General features: G+C 32.9%; 1 protein-coding gene across 6 annotated transcripts in view; it reads left to right on the forward strand.

Moving 5' to 3' along the window:
* Positions 1-18,640, forward strand: part of LOC148623254 (protein numb-like) — a 31,194-nt gene extending 12,554 nt beyond the window's left edge. For 2 of the 6 annotated variants that reach the window (XM_088564964.1, XM_088564965.1), the window contains exons 6-10: positions 3,906-3,938; positions 9,617-9,812; positions 10,057-10,278; positions 13,875-14,066; positions 15,960-18,640. In XM_088564964.1, coding sequence (XP_088421090.1) covers positions 3,906-3,938; positions 9,617-9,812; positions 10,057-10,278; positions 13,875-14,066; positions 15,960-16,288 — 972 coding nt within the window. In that variant the 3' untranslated portion in view covers positions 16,289-18,640. Of the gene's footprint in view, positions 1-2,592; positions 2,617-3,905; positions 3,939-9,616; positions 9,813-10,056; positions 10,279-13,874; positions 14,067-15,959 lie in introns of all 6 variants that reach the window. The other 4 variants (XM_088564967.1, XM_088564968.1, XM_088564963.1 and 1 more) reach the window with 3 other exon arrangements.
* Positions 18,641-20,938: the final 2,298 nt, after the last annotated feature.

Here is a 20,938-nt window from a genome sequence, read left to right on the forward strand (position 1 = left end):
TGGTCGTCATCATGAACTCGAGGATCGTTATGGTGTATCCATCAGCACCATGAAAACTGATTTATTCAATGGGTCATAGTTTTCCTTTCCTTGTTTGTCTACCCCGGACTTGACTTTTTATGTGCAACTCGGCGGGTGTTTCTAGAAAAGCAGAGGACGCTTACCCTACCAGTGCACCTGGTTCATGCTCCCAGTTTTTAATGGAGTCCGAGTTGCTCATTTGCTTTTGTTACTTTGTATGATTTTAGTTACTTCATGTTCTTTGTTGTGTATGTCTGTTTTCCATGTCTGGTCTTTGTCCCTGGGTTACATTCTTTTGATTACCGCTATAACCTTGGTACCCTTGATTACTCTTCCAATCTGCAGAAGAAGAGAAGGAAAATAGATGGAATTTCTGTTTTTTTGTCATAGTTTTAATTGCTGCACACCACAAGAAGTTGACAGTTGGATGTTGTATATTGGTATGATGCTGTTGTTATTGTCTATAGACCCATGGTTTCATGCTTTAATTTGAGTGGAAGTTGGTTAATCTTATAAAAGATTTCATAACAAGGTTCCATAGAAGAAACATTTGTATTTATTTTTGGGGTTATGGACCGTTTCAGGGGACAAAAGGGGCCTTTAAACAAGTAAATCTCGTAGAATTTAACTATATATCTCCAGTAAAAGCATAGGAATGTCTATAATATTGTTCCACAATATTCTATACCGCAATAGTCAGATTTGGATTGATTGTTGGGTGTTAAGACTTAACTTTTCAGAAATAAAGGGGTGAAAAGTGGGGACCAGAAACAAGCATTTTCATGATGTTCAGACAATAACTGACTTTTAATGAATGAATCTTTTAGATATTGTATTACAAGGTGCCATACACATACCACCAAAGTAAGAGGGGATTGATTTTTGACTTAAACCTTTTAGGAATTAGCTTTGCAAACCTTTTATTGGTGTTTATTTTGTTTTTTATTGATCGCTGAGACCTTGCAATTTGTTTACTCTAAAACCATTCTTTATTATTTATTAGACAGTAAATATTTTTTTCCTTTTTTCTTTCATGAAGCTATTCACTTACTTCTACCATTTTTTATCAAACCACCAGTATATTACACTGTAAGAAATGTGATGGAAATAATCATTGTTTAGGTACTGTAAAAGCACTATTGTTAGTGTGATACAAATTTTTGTCGTTTCCATGGGCCAAACCATGAAATGTTGTTCCCAACGAAAAGGAGAATCCCTTTCACCTGTATACTGAAAACCTCAAAACCACAAACTCAAGAATCCACACTTGTGTTTCTTCCCTAATCCACGAAAATTACTTTCCATGAATTAAAGTACTTCACAGTATTGCCCATTTAGTTCAGAGGAATTGGACTCTAAAATGTTGATGCTCAATGATGTGTAGCTACATGTACATATAGATTAGAATAACAATATGAAATGTTAGATAATTGATTCTTTGAAAATTTCAATAAAGTGTATTATGTTTAAAACTGAATAAAAATTGCATGTTTTTCTGGTAACGTTTTATTTATTTTTTTTTCACAAACTGTCCAAACCAAATCTGTGAGCCAACAAAGTTAAAAAAAAATTGTGGCCTTATAGAACAGTTACTGTACACTTGCCGTTCTAGAAAATAGGTTTTAAGTGAACATACAATACAGTTGCTATAAAGCCAATATTGCTCTTTGAAGGATGTTAATTTTTTCTACCTATTTCATTGTTTGGCATGATCATGTGTGGTATTAAACTCAGTGTTGTTGTTATAACATATAGACTGTGTGACAACAATATTATGATATAATGACATATAGACTGTGTGACAACAATATTATAACATATAGACTGTGTGATAACAATATTATAACATATAGACTGTGTGATGACAATATTATGACATATAGACTGTGTTACAACAATATTATGACATATAGACTTGTGTGACAACAATATTATGATATTATGACATATAGACTGTGTGATAACAATATTATAACATATAGACTGTGTGACAACAATATCATGATATAATGACATATAGACTGTGTGACAACAATATTATAACATATAGACCGTGTGATAACAATATTATGACATATAGACTGTGTGACAACAATATTATGATATTATGACGTATAGACTATGTGATAACAATATTATAACATATAGACTGTGTGACAACAATATTATGATATAATGACATATAGACTGTATGATAACAATATTATGACATATAGACTGTGTTACAACAATATTATGACATATAGACTGTGTGACAACAATATTATAACATATATACTGTGTGATAACAATATTATGACATATAGACTGTGTTACAATATTATGACGTATAGACTGTGTGACAACAATATTATGATACTATGACATATAGAGTGTTTGACAACAATAGTTATAACATATAGACTGTGTGACAACAATATTACTGAAGTCTTCAAATATGTTACCTTCTGTACTGTATTACATGTAGTTACATAACAGTGTACATTTCCTCACTTGCCGGCAAATCACAAAATGTACTTTACTATATACATGAATATACAAGGGTAATGATGTTTTTGCATGTATTTGAAGGGAGAGTCATTTAAAGAAAGTCAGGTATTTAATGCATGGTGTTTACTCTGCAATCTTGCCAGTTTGAACTTCTATTGCAACTTCTTATTTTATCCTTGTTTTATTGGGTTTAAGCTTAATTGTACCTCTTGTTTACAGAAGGAAGTGTGTACTTTAAATACCTTGTTACTCTCTTGACTTATGGTAACTCTATACAAGTATGAAAAACTTGTACTATTTGTTACAGAAGACTTTGGGGTCTACTTTGTTACAAAAGGCTAAGGGGTCTGCTTCGTTACAGAAGACAAATTGATCTACTTTGTTACAGAAGACTTAGGGTCTACTTTGGTACATAAGGCTAAGGGATCTACTTTGTTGCAGAAGACAAAGGGGTCTGCTTTTTTACAGAAGACTATGGGGTCTATTTTTTTTACAGAAGACTTAGCAGTCTGCTTTGCTATAGAAGACTAAGGAGTCTACTTTGTTACCAAATACTAAGGGGTCTACTTTGTTACAGAAGATTATGGGGTCTTCTTTTTAATAGAAGACTAAGGGGTCTACTTTTTTTTACAGAAAATTAAGGATCCACTTTGTTACAGAAGATTTAGGGGTCTACTTTTTTTCCAACAAATCTTGTAGAAGTATGCAGCTAGTGCCTATGGTGCCACTAATTCTCTGAAAACATTTTCTATCTCCTAACAAAGGTCTGAAAAAGGCAAAACTCAATATAAATCAGTCCAGCATAGGCTGAGAAAAATTTCTGAAATTGGAAAGGAGATAGGCATCAAAGGCTTTTTTTTTTTTGCCTAAATACAAGTGATAATTAATCATCAACTGTTAAGTGTTACTTGTGAATTTGGAGACTTGAATCCATAACAGATGAGAACATTCTTAAGAAAATTCTTGCATCAAAAATGGACTGTTACGGGACAAAAGAATTGCTTGAAGTGTACTAAAATTCAGATATATGTTCATTTTGTACATTTTGGTCACTATTCTTCACTTCATATATTAAGTGTAGATAAATAATTTTGGACAAGTATAAATGCATTATGGCAAGAATTAAAAAATACATTCGATATACATGTATAATATGGTCTCTGGTACTTGAAAACTTTAATGACATCATTTTATAATCAATTTCATTGTCAACAAGTTGTTATTACAGTGTAGGTTTTGTCCAAATTGATAGAATTGGCTGAAACTGCACTCCCTTTTCTTTATAACATTTACATATTAATTTTACTTTGTTTGCCATAGCTTGCCATAGCCATAGATGTTTTATGTGGCATGTTTTGTTTTGTTTTACATGGCATGTTTTGTTTTTTCATAAGATCTTCAGAGGGAGACATAGAAATAGACGTTCAGTGAGTAAATGATTTCTGCATGGCTGAGCTAGTAACAATGCATGCATACATCTACTAACAGGGACTATTTACTGAGATTCAGTTTACTAGAACTTCTTCCAAAGTTTTACCAGGAAAAAGAACATTAAAGGCTTGAAGTTTTAAATATTTAAAATCTATAAAATAGCCTAGACATGAGGGCAAAAGTTAAATTTGAAAGCTCACACATTGTACATTCTAAGATTATTGAAAAATATGATATATTGTCATGAAATATTTTTCACTGGTCTTAATTTAAAAATGATTCTGTTTCTTGGTGTTTAAGACTTCCATCAATATACTGTGATTTCATTATTTTTCATGGGGTACTATCTCTGTAAAATAGATATACTTGTATTAGGATTATGCATAATATTATGTACCATGCAGTATGATTCATGTAAACTGAAGTACTAACCTTGGTGAACAACTTTTTTATTTACTTTTAGCTCTTTTTACAGATAGAATTCAAATTATTTATTAAATTTCCTCACCCTAGTAGATTACCAGAGGAGTCATCATTCATTATAATACCAGTTATTGAGTTCTTTAGTTTTTTTTTGTCCAAATAAGTTCACATTTTTTGTAAAAGTGGGTGATACACTGGTACTAATAAGTTATGGTGCAAAAGGCTATCTCCTATACAGTCACCAGGGAAAGATATCTCCTATACAGTCACCAGCGAAAGATATCTCCTATACAGTCACCAGGGAAAAATATCTCCTATACAGTCACCAGGGAAAGATATCTCTCATACAGTCACCAGGGAAAGATATCTCCCACACAGTCACCAGGGAAAACACTGGACATTAATAAATATGTTATATCATGTATAAATAAATAATCATATAGTTTTACGTGTATAAGTAGATAAATTTTAAAATAACATGTAAATATGACTTTGTGTTCTTGCTAAAGTCTGTGGTAAGATTGGTATTTACCAAATCAATAGTCAAATGTTGCTGGTACAGACAATATACAATGATAAGACAATTTTGATATTTAAAAAAAAAATATGTGTGAAGAAATAGCCTCAATTATGCAGGTTATTTTCAAGTGTGCACCATTGGCTTTGAGATTATTTTAAATAGACAGAAAAAATATTACAGTCAGTCCTTATATGTAATTCAAATGATATGTAAACAAAATATTTGATGACACTCTAACAAATCGAAATTATGTCTATAACTTCTTTTATCTAAAATATTTCTTCAGAACTTCATATCTGAAAACAATAGTATCATACGAACAATTTGTTTGGAATAAAATAATACACATTTGCTAAGCTAATATATCCTGACAGATTTTGACAATATAGTATTTCAGACATTATTTTGTATGCACAATTAATCATTTCTTAAAATCTTTTCAAAATTGACATTTTAATATAACATATAAATGAATTAATTTTGATAAACCAATTTTATTGATATATTAAAGCTGCATTAGCTGCCCAATGTTCAGTTTTGATTTTAGTGAATTTTGCTGATGAAGTAAGATTCTACAGCTGAAGCTATTAATGACTGTTAACCCTGGTCTAATTATTTTTTGCCGTTACTTCCAATGATTGCTGACAGGACATTCACTTGGGTTAAAAATAATTTCACCTTGGTCCAAAAATAATGATAATGGATACACAGGTAAGCACATCTCTTGTTTACATTGCATTTCATCTATTTCTTGATTAGTTTTCAAATAAATGATGACAATTACTGAATATATTTGTGCCACATTGTATCACAATACGTAAATTTTAAAAGGATTTTTGTGTTATATTAGATCTTTTTTCTTTTATGGCTGGAGTCCATTGGTCTTCCTTATCGTTGATTAAACACTTTCCCTTTGCAATGAGATTTTTGTAAAGAATCGACCCTTACAGCACATGCACGGATTAAGGTCACCAGAAGTTACATGCATACAAATTTAACTAGGTCGACTTTTTGTCTTGTATCAACACCTATTTCATGTATTAATGCACATGTGGATACAAATGAAATTATACAGGAAAAGTACAATTTAGTAGAAATAATTCAAAGTTAAGGCATATTTCAGCAGAAACAAAAATTTACGAAAATGACAGCTAATGCAGCGTTAATGAAATCTGTGATTAATGTTTGATGTCTATTATGGAGGTTTAATTACTGTTCATTTATAGTGATATGTTAAAAACAAGTACTGTCTATAATAAACATAGCTGACACATTTTATCGCTTGTTAAAATACCTTATCCGTTTTAGATTGTATTTGGTGAACTGTGTGCTATGTTTTGTATTTCAATACAATAATTGAATTGGTTCAACAATTGAACTGTTTACAGTTGTTCAATATTTGATATGAAAGTGATACAACATACTCTGGACTCAAATTCCCCCAATGGAGCGTTGATCTTTACAGTTGCCATCACTTTTGTCCTATGAAATGTGAGGTTGTAAGCTCCAATTATTACATTGTCACATTTAAGCATCATGGATGTCATGTGATGCCTACCAACTGGGTTGGAATAAATTAATGGTCACCACTCAGTGCAAACTAAAGGCACTCTTATTTCTATACCTACTTAGGTGTTCTGGGAAAAGTGTTCTGGGAAAAAAAAGGTGCCATGGTGGAGACATATTGAGCAATAAACTGCAAATCAATAGTCCTAAATAGCTTTTAAGGCTACCTGAGTTTTGTACTGTCAGTGTTAACCAAAAATAGGGAATATTGGGAAATATTGGGGTTTTACATATTTAGCCCACCTGGGAAAGGCCATATGAGCAGTTGCATCACTTGGTGTCCATTGTCATCCGTTGTCGTTTTAAAAACTCTTCTCCTCTGACACTACTTGACCAATTGGAACCAAACATGGTATGAATGTTCCTTGGGGTATCCTGCATAGAATTGTTGTGGGGATTTTTCATCCGTCCAAAAACACAGCCACCGATACTAAAAAATAGAACAAAGGGGTCTGACAGTAGTTTTTTGCATATATATCTCCAAAACCGTTAAGTTTAGCCAAATTCTGACACTGGTAAAATTGTTCAACATGATGAGATCTACCTATGGTCAAATTTTTGTTTTAATCCATTAAACCTTGTTTGAGTTATTGCTCTTTTTGACATTTATTTTGCTATTTTTATGTTATTTCTTTCAAAAATCTTCTCCTCTGACACTATTTGACCCATTGGAACCAAACTTCGTATTAATATTCCTTGAGGTATTCTGCATAGCACTGATGTGGGGATTTTTGATCCGTCAAAAAACATGGCCATCGTTACTAAAAATAGAACAAAGAGGTCAGACAGTAGTTTTTCGTATTTATCTCCAAGATCGTTTGGTTTAGCCAAATTCTTTCATTAGCTGATATGATATTTATTATCAGAAATACAAGAAGTCTTCAGGGATAATAGTTGTCAGATGACTCATTGTAAGAGTTATTGCCCTTGAAAGGGCAAAAATGACAGGTTTTTTGTTTTTTTGTTTTTTTTACAGTTTTCAGGCAATATCTCGAAATTATGATAGATAGAAAGAAACTTTCAATTGCTGAAATGATCCTTATGATATGTCCTACCAAAGTCATCATGAGTCAAAATTGTTGGACAACTTCTTGTTAGATTTATTACCTTTGAAAGGCAAAACTATACCAGGTGAGCGATTCAGGTTCCTGGGAGCCTCGATTTCAATCATCATTGGCATTTTGCACACTCTGGTTTTTTACCACTTTCTTTTTTTTGCACACTCAGGTTTTTACCACTTTCTTTTTAATAAAGAAGCAGCAGTGCCATTTCAACTTTCTTTTCATTCATAATTTGATTAACTAGAATATATTTTTGGTAATGGAGATATGAAAAATGGGAGTCTGATCCACAAAAGGTGTATATGTAATTATGCTGGGAATGAGGACAAATCTGTCTTTTAAGAAAAACAGACCCACCTACCACAAATTCAGGTACTGAATGAAATGTGTTTCTCCCTCCACCACAAACATTGATACCCAGAAAAATTAATGAAACCACAGTACATTCAGTAGTCATGCCATTTTAGAATTTTTGTTCATTTTTATCATTGTTACTGTAAGGTCTGCTTACATGGATTATAGAAAAGCTGTCTTGAAATTCAAAGTAATGATTGATCAAAGAGAAAGTGTCCTTAAGTACTCTAGCTGTATCCCAACTTTAAATTTACATGAACATGTGCAGTGGCAAAATTTTAGACATGATACGCACATACTTGTTCAATCTATTATATACGTGTATAATGTATTCAATATCTTCACTTCTGTTCCTTCTTCCAGTTATTGCTTTTTCTGTGATTCTAATACATTTCATACAAAGGGAAATTACTCTCACTCCAGATGGTCTGGTTCACTCCCTTACTAGCAGAAACATTGCAATAAGAATTTTTTTTTGTTAAACTCAAACTATTCTAACTTTGGCAATTACTTGATTTTTATACAATGTCTAAAAAATGTGGTAGTATGGTCCTGATCATCAAGTGTCCGTATCCAGTATTGTTAGTATAACGGTATAGATCTACATGATATTGTATACCAAAGGAAGGATGGGATTGATTTTTGGGGGTTGAACTGATTTGGTGCCAGAAAGCAGTATTTTCCTAATGTCCAGAGACAATAGAAATTCTTATAGTGACTTGAACATGAATCAGGTGCCTAAAACGGACCAGAAACAATCCTTTTTTGATACTGTAAATGAATGGACTGATTGAAAATTACACTGGAATTGATTTTGGGGATTGTGACTTAAACATTTAAGGAATTTTACTCCTAATAGGGGCCTGAAATCAAACAGAAACATGCTACCTGTCCAAGAGATACTGTAGGTATTTAGGAATAAACCTGCTTGATGATGTATTGTAACTTAATTATATAAGGGATATAAACGTGTCATTTATACTTTGGTTTTTTTTCTGTCACTGTTGTACATGTATATTTTGAATTTAAGCAGACTAAAAACTTGAATAGGAAGTTTATAAATGAACATATTCTCAGATGGATAAAGTTATACCTTGATATCGGAATATTATTCTCTGCATTGTTAGAATTCAATCCTTATTAATTATTTGGTGTTGGGTAGAAAGAAATAGTCATTGTATTTATAAATATTGATTAATGGATGTTTTTTTTTTTGTTTTTTTTATGAGGTTATTTTTTATGTCTGAGACAAAAGAGAAACTTCAGTTTTTATATGAACTTAGTCAAATGTCAATGTCAGCTTAATCGTTATTTATTTTTTTTAAAAAGGTTCCAACTTATTTTGGTTGACGTAGTTCTCAGATGTAACAATACCTATATTTCCAGACAAAAGAGCTTACTGCACGCTTATATTTCTGCACTGATGGCTAGATATAAGATTTCAATAGGTTATATAGCAGCCTTATCAGTTTGAATACAATGTATTATATATTTCATGGTTTTGTATTAATTTTTTGTACAAATGTAATCGCATTCGTTTTCAATCTCAGCTTTTCTTTTATTTTTTCTCTGTTCATGTTAAGTGAAAAGGTTTGCTTTTTTTTTCAAATTTGAAAACACCCTTCAGTTTAAATTTGGTTTTTGATGCTAAAACTTTTCGACCTTATTAAGCTTTTGTCAGTTACATTTTTATTTTATTTTTAAACTTATTTCTAACCAGTTGCTTCACTTGACCATATTTTTTTCACAGGGAGAGAGATTGAGTCATGCAGTGGGATGTGCATTTGCTATATGCCTAGAACGTAAACAGAAACGAGATAAAGACTCGAGCCAGAATGTTACTGTAACATACAGCCAAGATAAAACTAGTTTTACACGCATGGGATCATTTCGTCAAACCACATTAACAGATAAGATAGTTGACCCACAGAGTGCTATTATTGCAGGTTTGTTCACTGCAAGTCATTGTCAGTTTATTCAGTCATGAATCACTTAGGAATGACATAAATATCTTACTGATAATAATAAGGACAGCACTGTTAAAATTCTAATGTATGAATGATAATTGCAATACATCAATTTACAACAAAACATCACAATAATGATAACATTTGTTATTTTAATTCTATGACTGTTGTTTATATATAAATATTTAGGTTCTATGGTTACAATTGGGATTATATTTTGTAGAACCAGTGCCTGTAAGATCTGTGGATAATCCATTTGCAGTACAGAGACCTAAAGCTACCAATGATATGTTGATAAGACAAGGTTCATTTAGGGGTTTTGATAAACTGCAGGAGTCGTCACCATTTAAAAGGACAACATCATTAAGGTTGAATGATCTTCCATCAACTTTACAGAGACAGAATGCAATCACAGATACATCTCCTCCCAAACATCCTGGAGCTGGTAAGAAAAGTAGAACCTTAGCATTCACTATTTTTAGACACCAATCTTTGAAGGGATGTATTTATAGATTAATATGTGGCCATGTTATCAGCCTGAGATTTTGATATTGGTTGAGGGATGATATCTGTCGAGGGCTAAATAGCAAGGACAATATTTGTGTGTATCAATCTATCATGACACATCTTTAGCTCACCTGGCCGAAGGCCATATGAGCTATTGCCTTCACTTAGTGTCTGTTGTCGTTAACAATTTTTTCAAAAACTCTTCTCCTCTGAAACTACTTGGCCAATTAGAGCCAAACTTGGTATTCTGCTTAGAACTGATGTGGGGATTCACTTGGTTTCCATCGTTGTCGTCATCATTAACAACTTCTTCAAACATCTTCTCCTCTGAAACTACTGAATAGATTTGCATGAAACTTATAATGATTGTTCCTTAGAGTATCCTGCACAAAATGACTGTTACTAAAAATAGAACAAAAGGGTCAGACAGCAGATTTTTGCATATATCTCCAAAGCTGTTTGGTTTAACCATATAGGGTAAAAGTATTCAGCATGATGAGATCTATCTGTGGTTTAATTTAGGTGAAAGTCTGTTGACCCATGTTGGGAGTTATTGCCCTTTTTGGACATTTTTTCGGCTGTTTTTGATGTTATAACTTACACAAATCTTCTCCACAGAAACTACTATACAGAATTCAATGAAAGTTGGTATTATTGTTTTTTAGGGTATCCTAAACAAAGTAATTGATAGAATGAAACTTTCAGGTGATGAAATGATCCTTATGATAAGTTCTACCAAAGTCTTCATGGAGTCATAATTGTCGGACAACTCCTTGTTAGAGTTATTGCCCTTGGAAGGCAAAAATTTAACAAGGTGAGCGATTCAAGTTCCTTGGAGCCGCTTGTTAGCAGTTTTCAGCCAATATCTTGAAAACTATAATAGATAGAAAGAAACTTTCAATTGATGATGTGATCCTTATGACAAGTCCTACCAAAGTCTTCCTGGAGTCAAAATTGTCAGACTTTCCTTGTTAGAGTTATTGCCCTTGAAAGGAAAAAACCTGGTGAGTGATTCAGGCTCCAGAGAGCCTCTTGTTAGATCAGTAATGAATTGTTCTCCATCCTTTCTCTTGATACAAAAATGCTTAAAAGGCAAGTGAATATAGAAATGTGGGTAGTCTATTCTATAAAATATTCATTTGACTTCGCTTAGTGCTCTCTTCAGTTTTTTTTTTCCACTCGGCCATTAAATCAGGGCTCACACTACTGGGAGATTTTGACAGAATAGTCACTTTGGTGTTGCTCAACTTCACCCTCAGACGAGACCAAAAGTAAAATGAAGTCTGCCTCTCATTTTCTGACTTTGCCATGAAGATTGGGACTGAACTTCGTCTTTTAGCAGTATGTTGACCAAAATTATCTTTCTTCAGATGATAAAAATGGTGCCAGATAAAGAAATATAAATTGACAAAATATTCAAAATCTTTCAAATATTCAGTCTGTACCAAACATGCAAGGCATAATATAGAATGAACATTCTTTACTCTGGACAGCTTACGCTATCAATGATTTATTGTTTACACTTTGTAATGCAATTTGTTGTATCTATTGGGATAAACTTTCTTAAATGATACTTGGATTGAAAACACAAAGCATTCAATTTGATCTTCATGTTTCATATTCTCTGTTTCAGTAAAATTTAAACAAGGCTGTTGAAAAGGGAAAAACTGTTGATCCTCCACAATTCTTTTACAAGAAGATTTGTAAATTTTGAAAAAAAGGGGGGTAATGGTATCGTTAAACAATCTCATGAGTCATGTATATATAATACAGTCAATAAATCAGTCAGCATGATTGGATTTTTTCCAAATTATTTTCATTTATTATCATTTATACATGTGTGTAGCAACATGTATCATACATTTACAATATCATGTGTACATGTGTATGACAACATATATCATACATTTAGATTGAAATATACCTTTTTAGCTCATCACTTGGCATCCGTCATCCTCGTTGTCATTGTTAACAATTTTTCTCCTCAGAAACTACTTGACAATTGGAACCAAACTTAGTATGTTCCTGGAGGTATCCTGCATAGAACTGATGTGGGGATTTTTTATCTGTCGAAAAACATGGCCACTGTTACTAAAAATAGAACATAGGGGTCAGACAGTAGTTTTTCACATATATCTCCAAAATCGTTAGGTTTAACCAAATTTTGACTTAATGAAAGTGTTCAGCATGATGAGATCTATCTGCGGTTAAATTTTCATTTTAATCTATTACACCATGTTTGAGTTATTGCCCTTTTTCAACGATTTTTGCCATTTTTAATGTTATTTCTTTCAAAAATCTTCTTCTCGGACACTACTTGACCAATTGAAATCAAACTTGGTATGAATGTTTCTTGGGGTATCATGCATAGAACTGATGTTGGGATTTTTGATCTGTCAAAAAACGTGGCAGCGGTTACTAAAAATAGAACATAGGGGTCAGACAGTAGTTTTTCTCATATATCTCCAAAACCATTAAGTATAGCCAAATTCTTTCAATAGCTAAAATAATCTATATTATTAGGACTACAAAAGTCTTTGGGTATAAAAGTTGTCAGATGACTTCTTGTAAGAGTTATTGCCCTTGAAAGAGGAAAAATGACTTTTTTTTAAAAAGATTTCAGCTTGAAAACTATGACAGATTAAAAGAAACTTTCAGTTGTTGAAAAGATCTTATGATAAGTCCTACCAAAGACTTTTCGAGTCAAAATTGTTGAACAACTTCTTGTTAAATTTATTGCCTTTGAAAGGCAAAATTCAACCAGATGAGCAATTCATGCTCCTGGGAGCCTCTTGATTGTATATGCATTATAAGTGAAGGTTAAAACCCTATATTGTTTACCTTATATCACACCCTTTCACGGTCCGTACTTGAAGTAAAGTTAAAATATATGATATAATGAACATGACATGTCAATAACTGTATCACATGCGGTATCAATCCAAGACTCCTATATCACCCAAAGGGCCACGGGCCCATGGGGTAATTTAGGTCGAGGGTTGATACTGCATGTGGTATAGATTTTACCATGTAATATTCAGAATATATCACATGTAATTTTAAAATTAAAAAAACGGTTGTGAAAGATGGCATGCATGCTGTAAACTTCCTTTCACTTCTCTCTGATGCCTCCCTCGTGTCTATCTGAAAGAGAAGTCACTTGTCCCTGTTTTTCCTAAGTAGTTCGCACCCTGTTAAATTTTAATCTTAACTTACTGCTAAATGACATTATTCTCATCTATCCATCTGGCATTTTCAACAACAAAAATGGAGTGGTGTGTGTGATTCTATAGACATTCCAGTGTGTAATGGGTTGATGTGTGCTTGGAAGGATGTTTTTGTTGTAATAGGGTATTTTGTGAACAAATGAACATTCTAGTGTGTAATGAAGTGACTTGAAATGGATAAATCGACAATTTGATTTGTAGTGAAGTGATGTATGACTGACTCACTGTTGCTGACTGTTTCCTTCTAAAATTGGCTTAGTAATAAATTTTTCCTAATGAATTTTTAATTAGCAAATTCTCTTTGTAGGTTTCAGTGAACCAATACAAGAAATGTCCCCTACAAAGGAACAAGAAGAATCAATATCCAAGTTATGTCAACAGTTATCACAAGGGTTATCTGCCCTTAGTAATGATGATCCATTTACAAGTTTTCAGTCACCCCAATCAAATCATACTTCACCTGCATTCCAGAAATCACAGAATACTCCACAAAATGCAGGTATGTCCAAGCTGGAACCCAATATTTCATGGAATGAATGGTGGTTTCCATATGATAATTATTTAAGAGACTGCATGACTTTTTTCTGTCAAATTTAACAATTTTGGCACACTGGTAAATTGTAAGCAGGAGGATTGTGTGGAAATACCATTTTAACTTCTTTTTTTATACAACCACAAAAATTGCAGTCATGTAATGATATGCTACTGTAGTTGTCCATAGAAATTTGGAGTGTATACAAAACATGAGTGTTTTACATCACTGAATGGAATGTAATGAAACTTGCTTAGAATTTTAATTACATATTCCCATTGCGTATCTCCTATTTGAAATTTTGATCCAAATTTGGGGCCAAAAGGTGCATGCTATGAAATGGGGAAAGGGTTATCAATTTGGTATTGTTTTACAATTTTTGTAGTATTGCACTTGTAATAGTATAGGTGTGTGGTCCATTTCTACAACCAGTAATAGTCAATGGAGACATACATTTACTATTCACCTTTTAGCTCACCTCGCCTGTAGGGCCTAGTGAGCTATTGCCATCACTGTCAACTATTTTTCAAAACTCTCCTCATCTAACACTACTTGACCAATTAGAATTTAAATTGGTATGAATATCCTTTGGCTGTTCTGCAGAGAACAGATGTGGGGTTTTTTTTCCTGAGGAAAAACATGGCTGTTATCACTGAAAATAGAATATAAGGGTCAGACAGAAGTTTTTTTGCATATCTCGGGTTAGGTTTTACAAAGTTCTGTCTGTTCTGTGTTCAGGATGATGAGATCTCTCTGATCAAATTTTTAGTGTAAAGCTGTTAAGCAGTGTAGGAGTTATTGTCCTTTTTAATGCTGTTCCTTTCAAAAATTTTCTTCTCTGAACCAAACTTGGTTTGAAGGTTTCTTAGAGTATTCTGCATAGAACTGATATGGGGATTTTTGATCAGTTAAAAAACATGGCTGCCATAGCAGCAAGTGGAATGTTAAAGAAATCTCTTTGTCCATATATTTTGTAAGTGCATTGACTATTTAATGACTTTTGGTGAAACATTATAGGAATTCATCATATTTAGATGTACATGAATCCAGATTATTATTGATGGATGGTGAAATAATTATTATACCTCTGCTCTGAGGGAGGGGGTATACTGTTTTAACCTTGTCTGCATTTCTGTGTTATTGTGTTTCCGTAATACTTTTTTCCATCACAGGTTTCTCAGCAACTACTCATCACAGTGGCTTGAAATTTTAGCATATTTTTATGAAGGTATGCCATACGGTGGGAAAATTCAACATCAACATCTTGTTTACCAAAGACTGTTTATTTTTGACTTAATATTTAAAATTTTTGTCACACTTTTCTCAGCAACTACTCATCACAGTGCCTTTAAACTTTAACACATTTTTCCTGTAGGTATGCCATACGGTTTGATTCATTTTCAGAAAAATTGTCAATTTCCTGTTTTACCGAGGATTGTTTTTTTTTTCCTTATATCATGATTGAGAGTGGGGGTATCACAAGCGAGCCATCAAATTCAGACACTGCCTATTTTTTACATAATGATTATTGAGAAAATTCATGCACTAATCTCTCAATTAAATCAACCATTTCTTGAACAATAACTCTTTCAAAGTGCCAATTACATGTACAATTTTTTATCTTTTTATCTCGAAAGTGCAACAAGAAATTAAAATCTTTTACTAGTTATGTGATCTGTAATTATTTTTTAATAAAAAGTAAAACTGAAATTTGTGGGTTTTTGACATGCATGCATCATCTCCTGTCTTATTTTTCATAATAAAAAACTGATACTTGAGCTGTCCCTTTAGATGCATTTTTTTAAGTGTTAATTGGTTAATATGTAAAGTTTTAACATCAACATTACTTATATTTTGTAGTTATCAATAACCAGTCAGCAACAGTACAAACAAATCCCTGGGCCCCTAGTTGGCCCTCACAGACTTCTACAAACCCCTTTAATGTGCCTCAACCTACAAATGGTATTCCACAGCCTCCTCCAAGGGTACAACAACATGTGCGAAGTCATTCCATAGACAGTGGAGAATTATCAGGATTTCCTCGACAAAAGTTATCATCAGGTCAACGAAGTTTCCAGCAAAATGGCAGTGCATGGTCGTCATCATCACAAGGAGTTGATCCATTTGATGTGGCCTGGGCTTCGAAGTCAACTACTAAGCAAAGTAATCCATTCTCTGCTAAAGTCTAGCATCTATTCCATACAATACCTCACTGCATTTATTTATGCTTTATTATAGCATCTACAAAGTCATGATTGTAAGGCTCATAAGAATACAGACATCAACAGACATTATTCTCTATACACAGTATACTTTACTTGTCATATAGTGCATGGCTGTGAAATGACCAGATTTTACTGGACAATTTCACAGATTCATGTAAAGATTTGTTGTAATTTTAGGATATAAATCTGTGATTTATTTTATTTGCATATTAAGGTGCTTTTACATAAAACCCATGTGTACATATGATTAAGCACCATACCAGGCCATTATGACCTATATATATGGTTGTATTTTTTTGTTAATGGTTGTTGGCTTTATTTTCCTTTTTTGATCTTTTAATGGAAAATAAGCATTATTATTATGGTTGTTATTAAAATCATGCAAATTTTATATCATCTTATTTTTATTTATATCCCTGTGTTGTGATTTTCATCTGTTATGGGTCCAATAGACCATTTTCATCATGGCTATTCATGTAATGTTTTCACTTTTTTCAAATTTTTCGTCTTGTGTTACTGAACCAACCATCTCATTACTTGAGCTTCTGTCGTCACTTTTTGTTTGATATAATAAACTTTTATTATTTCGCACAACTTCTACAAAAAATAAGTGGCAGATGCAGGCATGACCTGTGGATAACATCTAGTTTTATGTTCTGCCAGATTGACCAAGATGGCTATTGGAGACGACCATACCAGTAAGTTTTCAAATGTTTTGTCACTGACACAGATGAGTTCTGGTTTTGTCTCTATATATTCTGATACCACAAGATCTGGTTTTGTCTCTATGTATTCTGATACTGTATGCACATACAGGAAGCAACTTTTCACTGACTTTGTAGCATATTGTATGAAAAGATGGCTAAAGAATAAATCACAATTTTGCATATTGAGAAGATGCTACATGGTTTGAAATACTGCAATCATAACAATATCCGGAATATGGCACTTATCATGATCTACTACGTTCTCTAGTGTCTGTATCACAGTCATTCTTATCCAGAACTCATCACCAGTGATAGTTTCATGATTGTACTGCATAGGTGCCTTCTCTGACAGTCACTTTAAATGTAATAGAAACTTTTTTTTTAACGTTATATCTGGTGAACAATAAAGGCTGCTCTGGGTCTCTGGTGAAGTTAGTGTAATACCTAGTAGAAACTTATTGTGAACTTATCAACAATGGTCTTATTCAGAAACAAAACCAGTTTCTATCAGTGGGTTAATAGGTTTATTCACCAGAAACTATTTTTGTTTACTATTTTTAAAAGGTGTTAATACATAAGGTAAACAACTGCTGTCTGAAGTTATTTCTTGTGTGAAAGTGTCAAGTGAACTATAGTTAATTATGACATTTGGGGAGTTGTACACTATCAATAAGATATATCTGTCATTTTTTTGAAGATTAATTTCTTTATCAGGTTTTCTTAAAGAAACAGGAAGTTGTAATTGTTTGTGTAAATAATAAATCTGGTTGGTGAAGAGAAATCAGTGATATGGTAATACAGCTTATTATCCACTAAGTGGTGGGTATTTATTAGCTTTACTGTAAGTAGTATCACCTTGCAGGCTTTCTGATTGACCTTAGTTGGGGGAGATAATTCTGTATAGTCAGAAAATTTATAGATTATAAAATATTTTCATCCCATTCCACATTTTACTGGCAATAATACAAGTCAAAGTTGTTTTTAATTTGCTTTGATAGTAGCTTCTACTTTTTTAAATGTGATATGTGTAGTGTAATTTCTTCATCATTTGGTAAATTTTATGACAGCATTTTTCTTTTTTAACCTAAAAATGAAATTATATCTTTAAAATTGTGTTCCAAAAACTTGACATGTTCATATGAAGAAATTACATTTTTATCTGACATTTCAGAAATTGTGTTAAAATATTGAAATTTGATCAATCTTTCCTCCAAACTTTATTCTGAGCTCATCACTCATCTGGTAAAACCATACACGTGTAATATGTCAAATCTTTTCTGAAAAAAAAATCAGCTCTATCACGTCCTAAATCTTGCCCTCAATATTACTGTGTTGTCACGTTTTATTGAGGTTTTTATTTGTACTTACATTTTTATTTTTTTTTTACAGTGATACACACCTTTTATGTGACTAACTATTGTAAAATTTATTTTTATATGTAGAACTTTGAAATACAGATAGATTAAGGAATTTTATATATTGAGATTTAAATTTGACTAATTAATTTTGCGTGTAAAACAGAGGCTCTGATTGATGTAGCTGCTGGTCTGCACTGATTTTATCATACTTATATTCTACATACAGTCAAAATAAAATGATTCATTTCTTATTTGCTTCATTTGTCATTAATAATGTAACAATGATATGTTGTTAATCTACACATCTCTTTATGGCAGATATTTTGTTCTTGCAAATCTTCTCGTACTCCGACTGCTTGCTAGCAAATTGTCAATCATTTATGGGAAGATATGCTCAAGGGGGCATCACTAAAAAAGTAGACCATTTTTCTCAAGATGTCAGTCCGGCTTATATAAATCACAAAAAAAATCTGAATTGCACGGATTTTTAGTGTCACCTGTTAAGTCTAGAAAGCTGATCTAATGGACACATTGACTACACAGCATAGAAAGAAAAACATCCTAACATATTAATAAAGAGATGTGGCCAAAGGGTACAATGGTCACAAATACAAATATTTTAGGTCAAAGGTCACCAAGCGAAATCTGTACAAACCGTGTATTTGAAATTGAGCATTTTTAGCTGCATCACCAATGGTTAAACAGGTCTAGTAGCCGCTCTATCCTGTTTGTCGGCCACCTTTAGGTGTACATACTTAGTGTAATCTCCAACAATATTGTTTTGAAACTCTTCAGTTTTATATTTTATATTTGCTGTAATAAAAAGAAAGGTAATTTCTCAGACGAACGAGACGGATATAAAAAATATATTTACAGGACATGTGAGGACATGATTAATTCAATTTTCTTCATGATAGCATTTATATCCGTTTATCGGCAGACTGTAGGAATTGTGCTCCTTTAATATCAGATCTATGGCCAAACTTCATAAAGATCTTTCAAATCAGATTTAATAGACAAATTTCGTAATAATCTCTACCTTGATATTTTTGCGCTGAATAACCCTGATTTTTTCAAATACACCGCTGAATTTATCCCAAGGGCAGTTTTAATTGTCCTTTCCTGGATTTTGATGTTTTCATTTCACAAGGTAAACTGAATTATGAGGGACGTTTTCCTTCCTTTACGGTGACGTTCCTTTGGCTCCTTCATATTGTGTTTATATATTTCTCAACTAGTTCGATATGCCCATTTTATACTTTCATGAATGAAATCTCTATATTACCGGTAAGTTGTTAAGTCGTGATTTTCGTTACCATAAATTATTAAAGACTTTTACTAAATTCTTTCAATACCTTACGGATGCAATGACAACATCAAAAGTATAGGAAACCTTTCAAGCCAATATAACAATAACAAAAATGTGATGAATTTATTTGACAAAAATCCAAGACGGGGAAAGGAGTCATGACCATCGCCACTATACGTCACCTAAGTTACATGATGTCTCCATAGATGGTATCCTTCCTTTCATACAAAAACCTCTTGGACTTCATCACATTAGAACCAAACTTTGTTCTATACCTCTCACTCTACTACACTCCCTTTACAAAACAAGTCTTGACACTCCTGTTTCTGACCCCACCTCATCATTATACAGACTTGTTTCCATCATTTTGGATATTGGTTTCCACACAGTCTTTAAACCAGTTTGTGTGAAAGATCAAGATGAAGAAAAACGATCATTTCTTCCACTACCGTTTGTCAACAAAGGTATAGATGCAATTAATTTGGCTAACATGCTCCATCACAAAAACATCACCAACAAAGTTCCCCCATATTTCAAAGACAAATCCATACCAATTATTTCATATTCCTATACTTCACCCATCGCATCCAAAATTTTCAATTATAAAAGGCTATTGCAGAACCTCGAGATTGAGGACTTCTAGACTAAACCACCTGACTGTTCTTGCAAAACCTCTCCATTCAAATATGGTCCTTCTGGTCACGTCGTTACGGGAGATTTAACCATTATCGAAAATGAATCTCTGCGTAATATCCTTTCTAAAGGTCCCAAGGACCGTGAACCACGCTCCATAAATTGGAATTATAACTTTAAAGTTCTCATGGATGCCGTCGAGGACTATGCAAGAAAATGGATAAAACGAGAACAAGAACGCATTGATTCTCGGTCAGAGTGGTTAAAGGCCGTGAGGTCTTTAATTTTGAAACGAATGAAAGTTTTAAGTAGGTCAATGAGTGCCAAGGCTACATCAGTTTTCAAAGACCCCGATGAAGCAAAAACATTTTCTACAATACATGACAAATATGTTGTCGTACCAGCAGACAAAGCCCAAAACAACATTGTTTTTGTCTGCAAAACGTTTTATATCCAATGTTTATTACCAGAGGTAGACGTAGAAAATAATAGCAGTGATAAGACCTACACTGCTACCACTCTCTCCAAAGAAGAGATTGTGGAAAACCATAAATCTGTGCTATCCTCTTTTGGTCTCTCTACCAAGGACGATGATTGTGATTTACCG

Source organism: Perna viridis, chromosome 2 (assembly GCF_037379345.1).
Source record: "Perna viridis isolate PV_CMFRI_1.1 ecotype Kerala chromosome 2, ASM3737934v1, whole genome shotgun sequence".
NCBI lineage: Eukaryota > Metazoa > Mollusca > Bivalvia > Mytilida > Mytilidae > Perna > Perna viridis.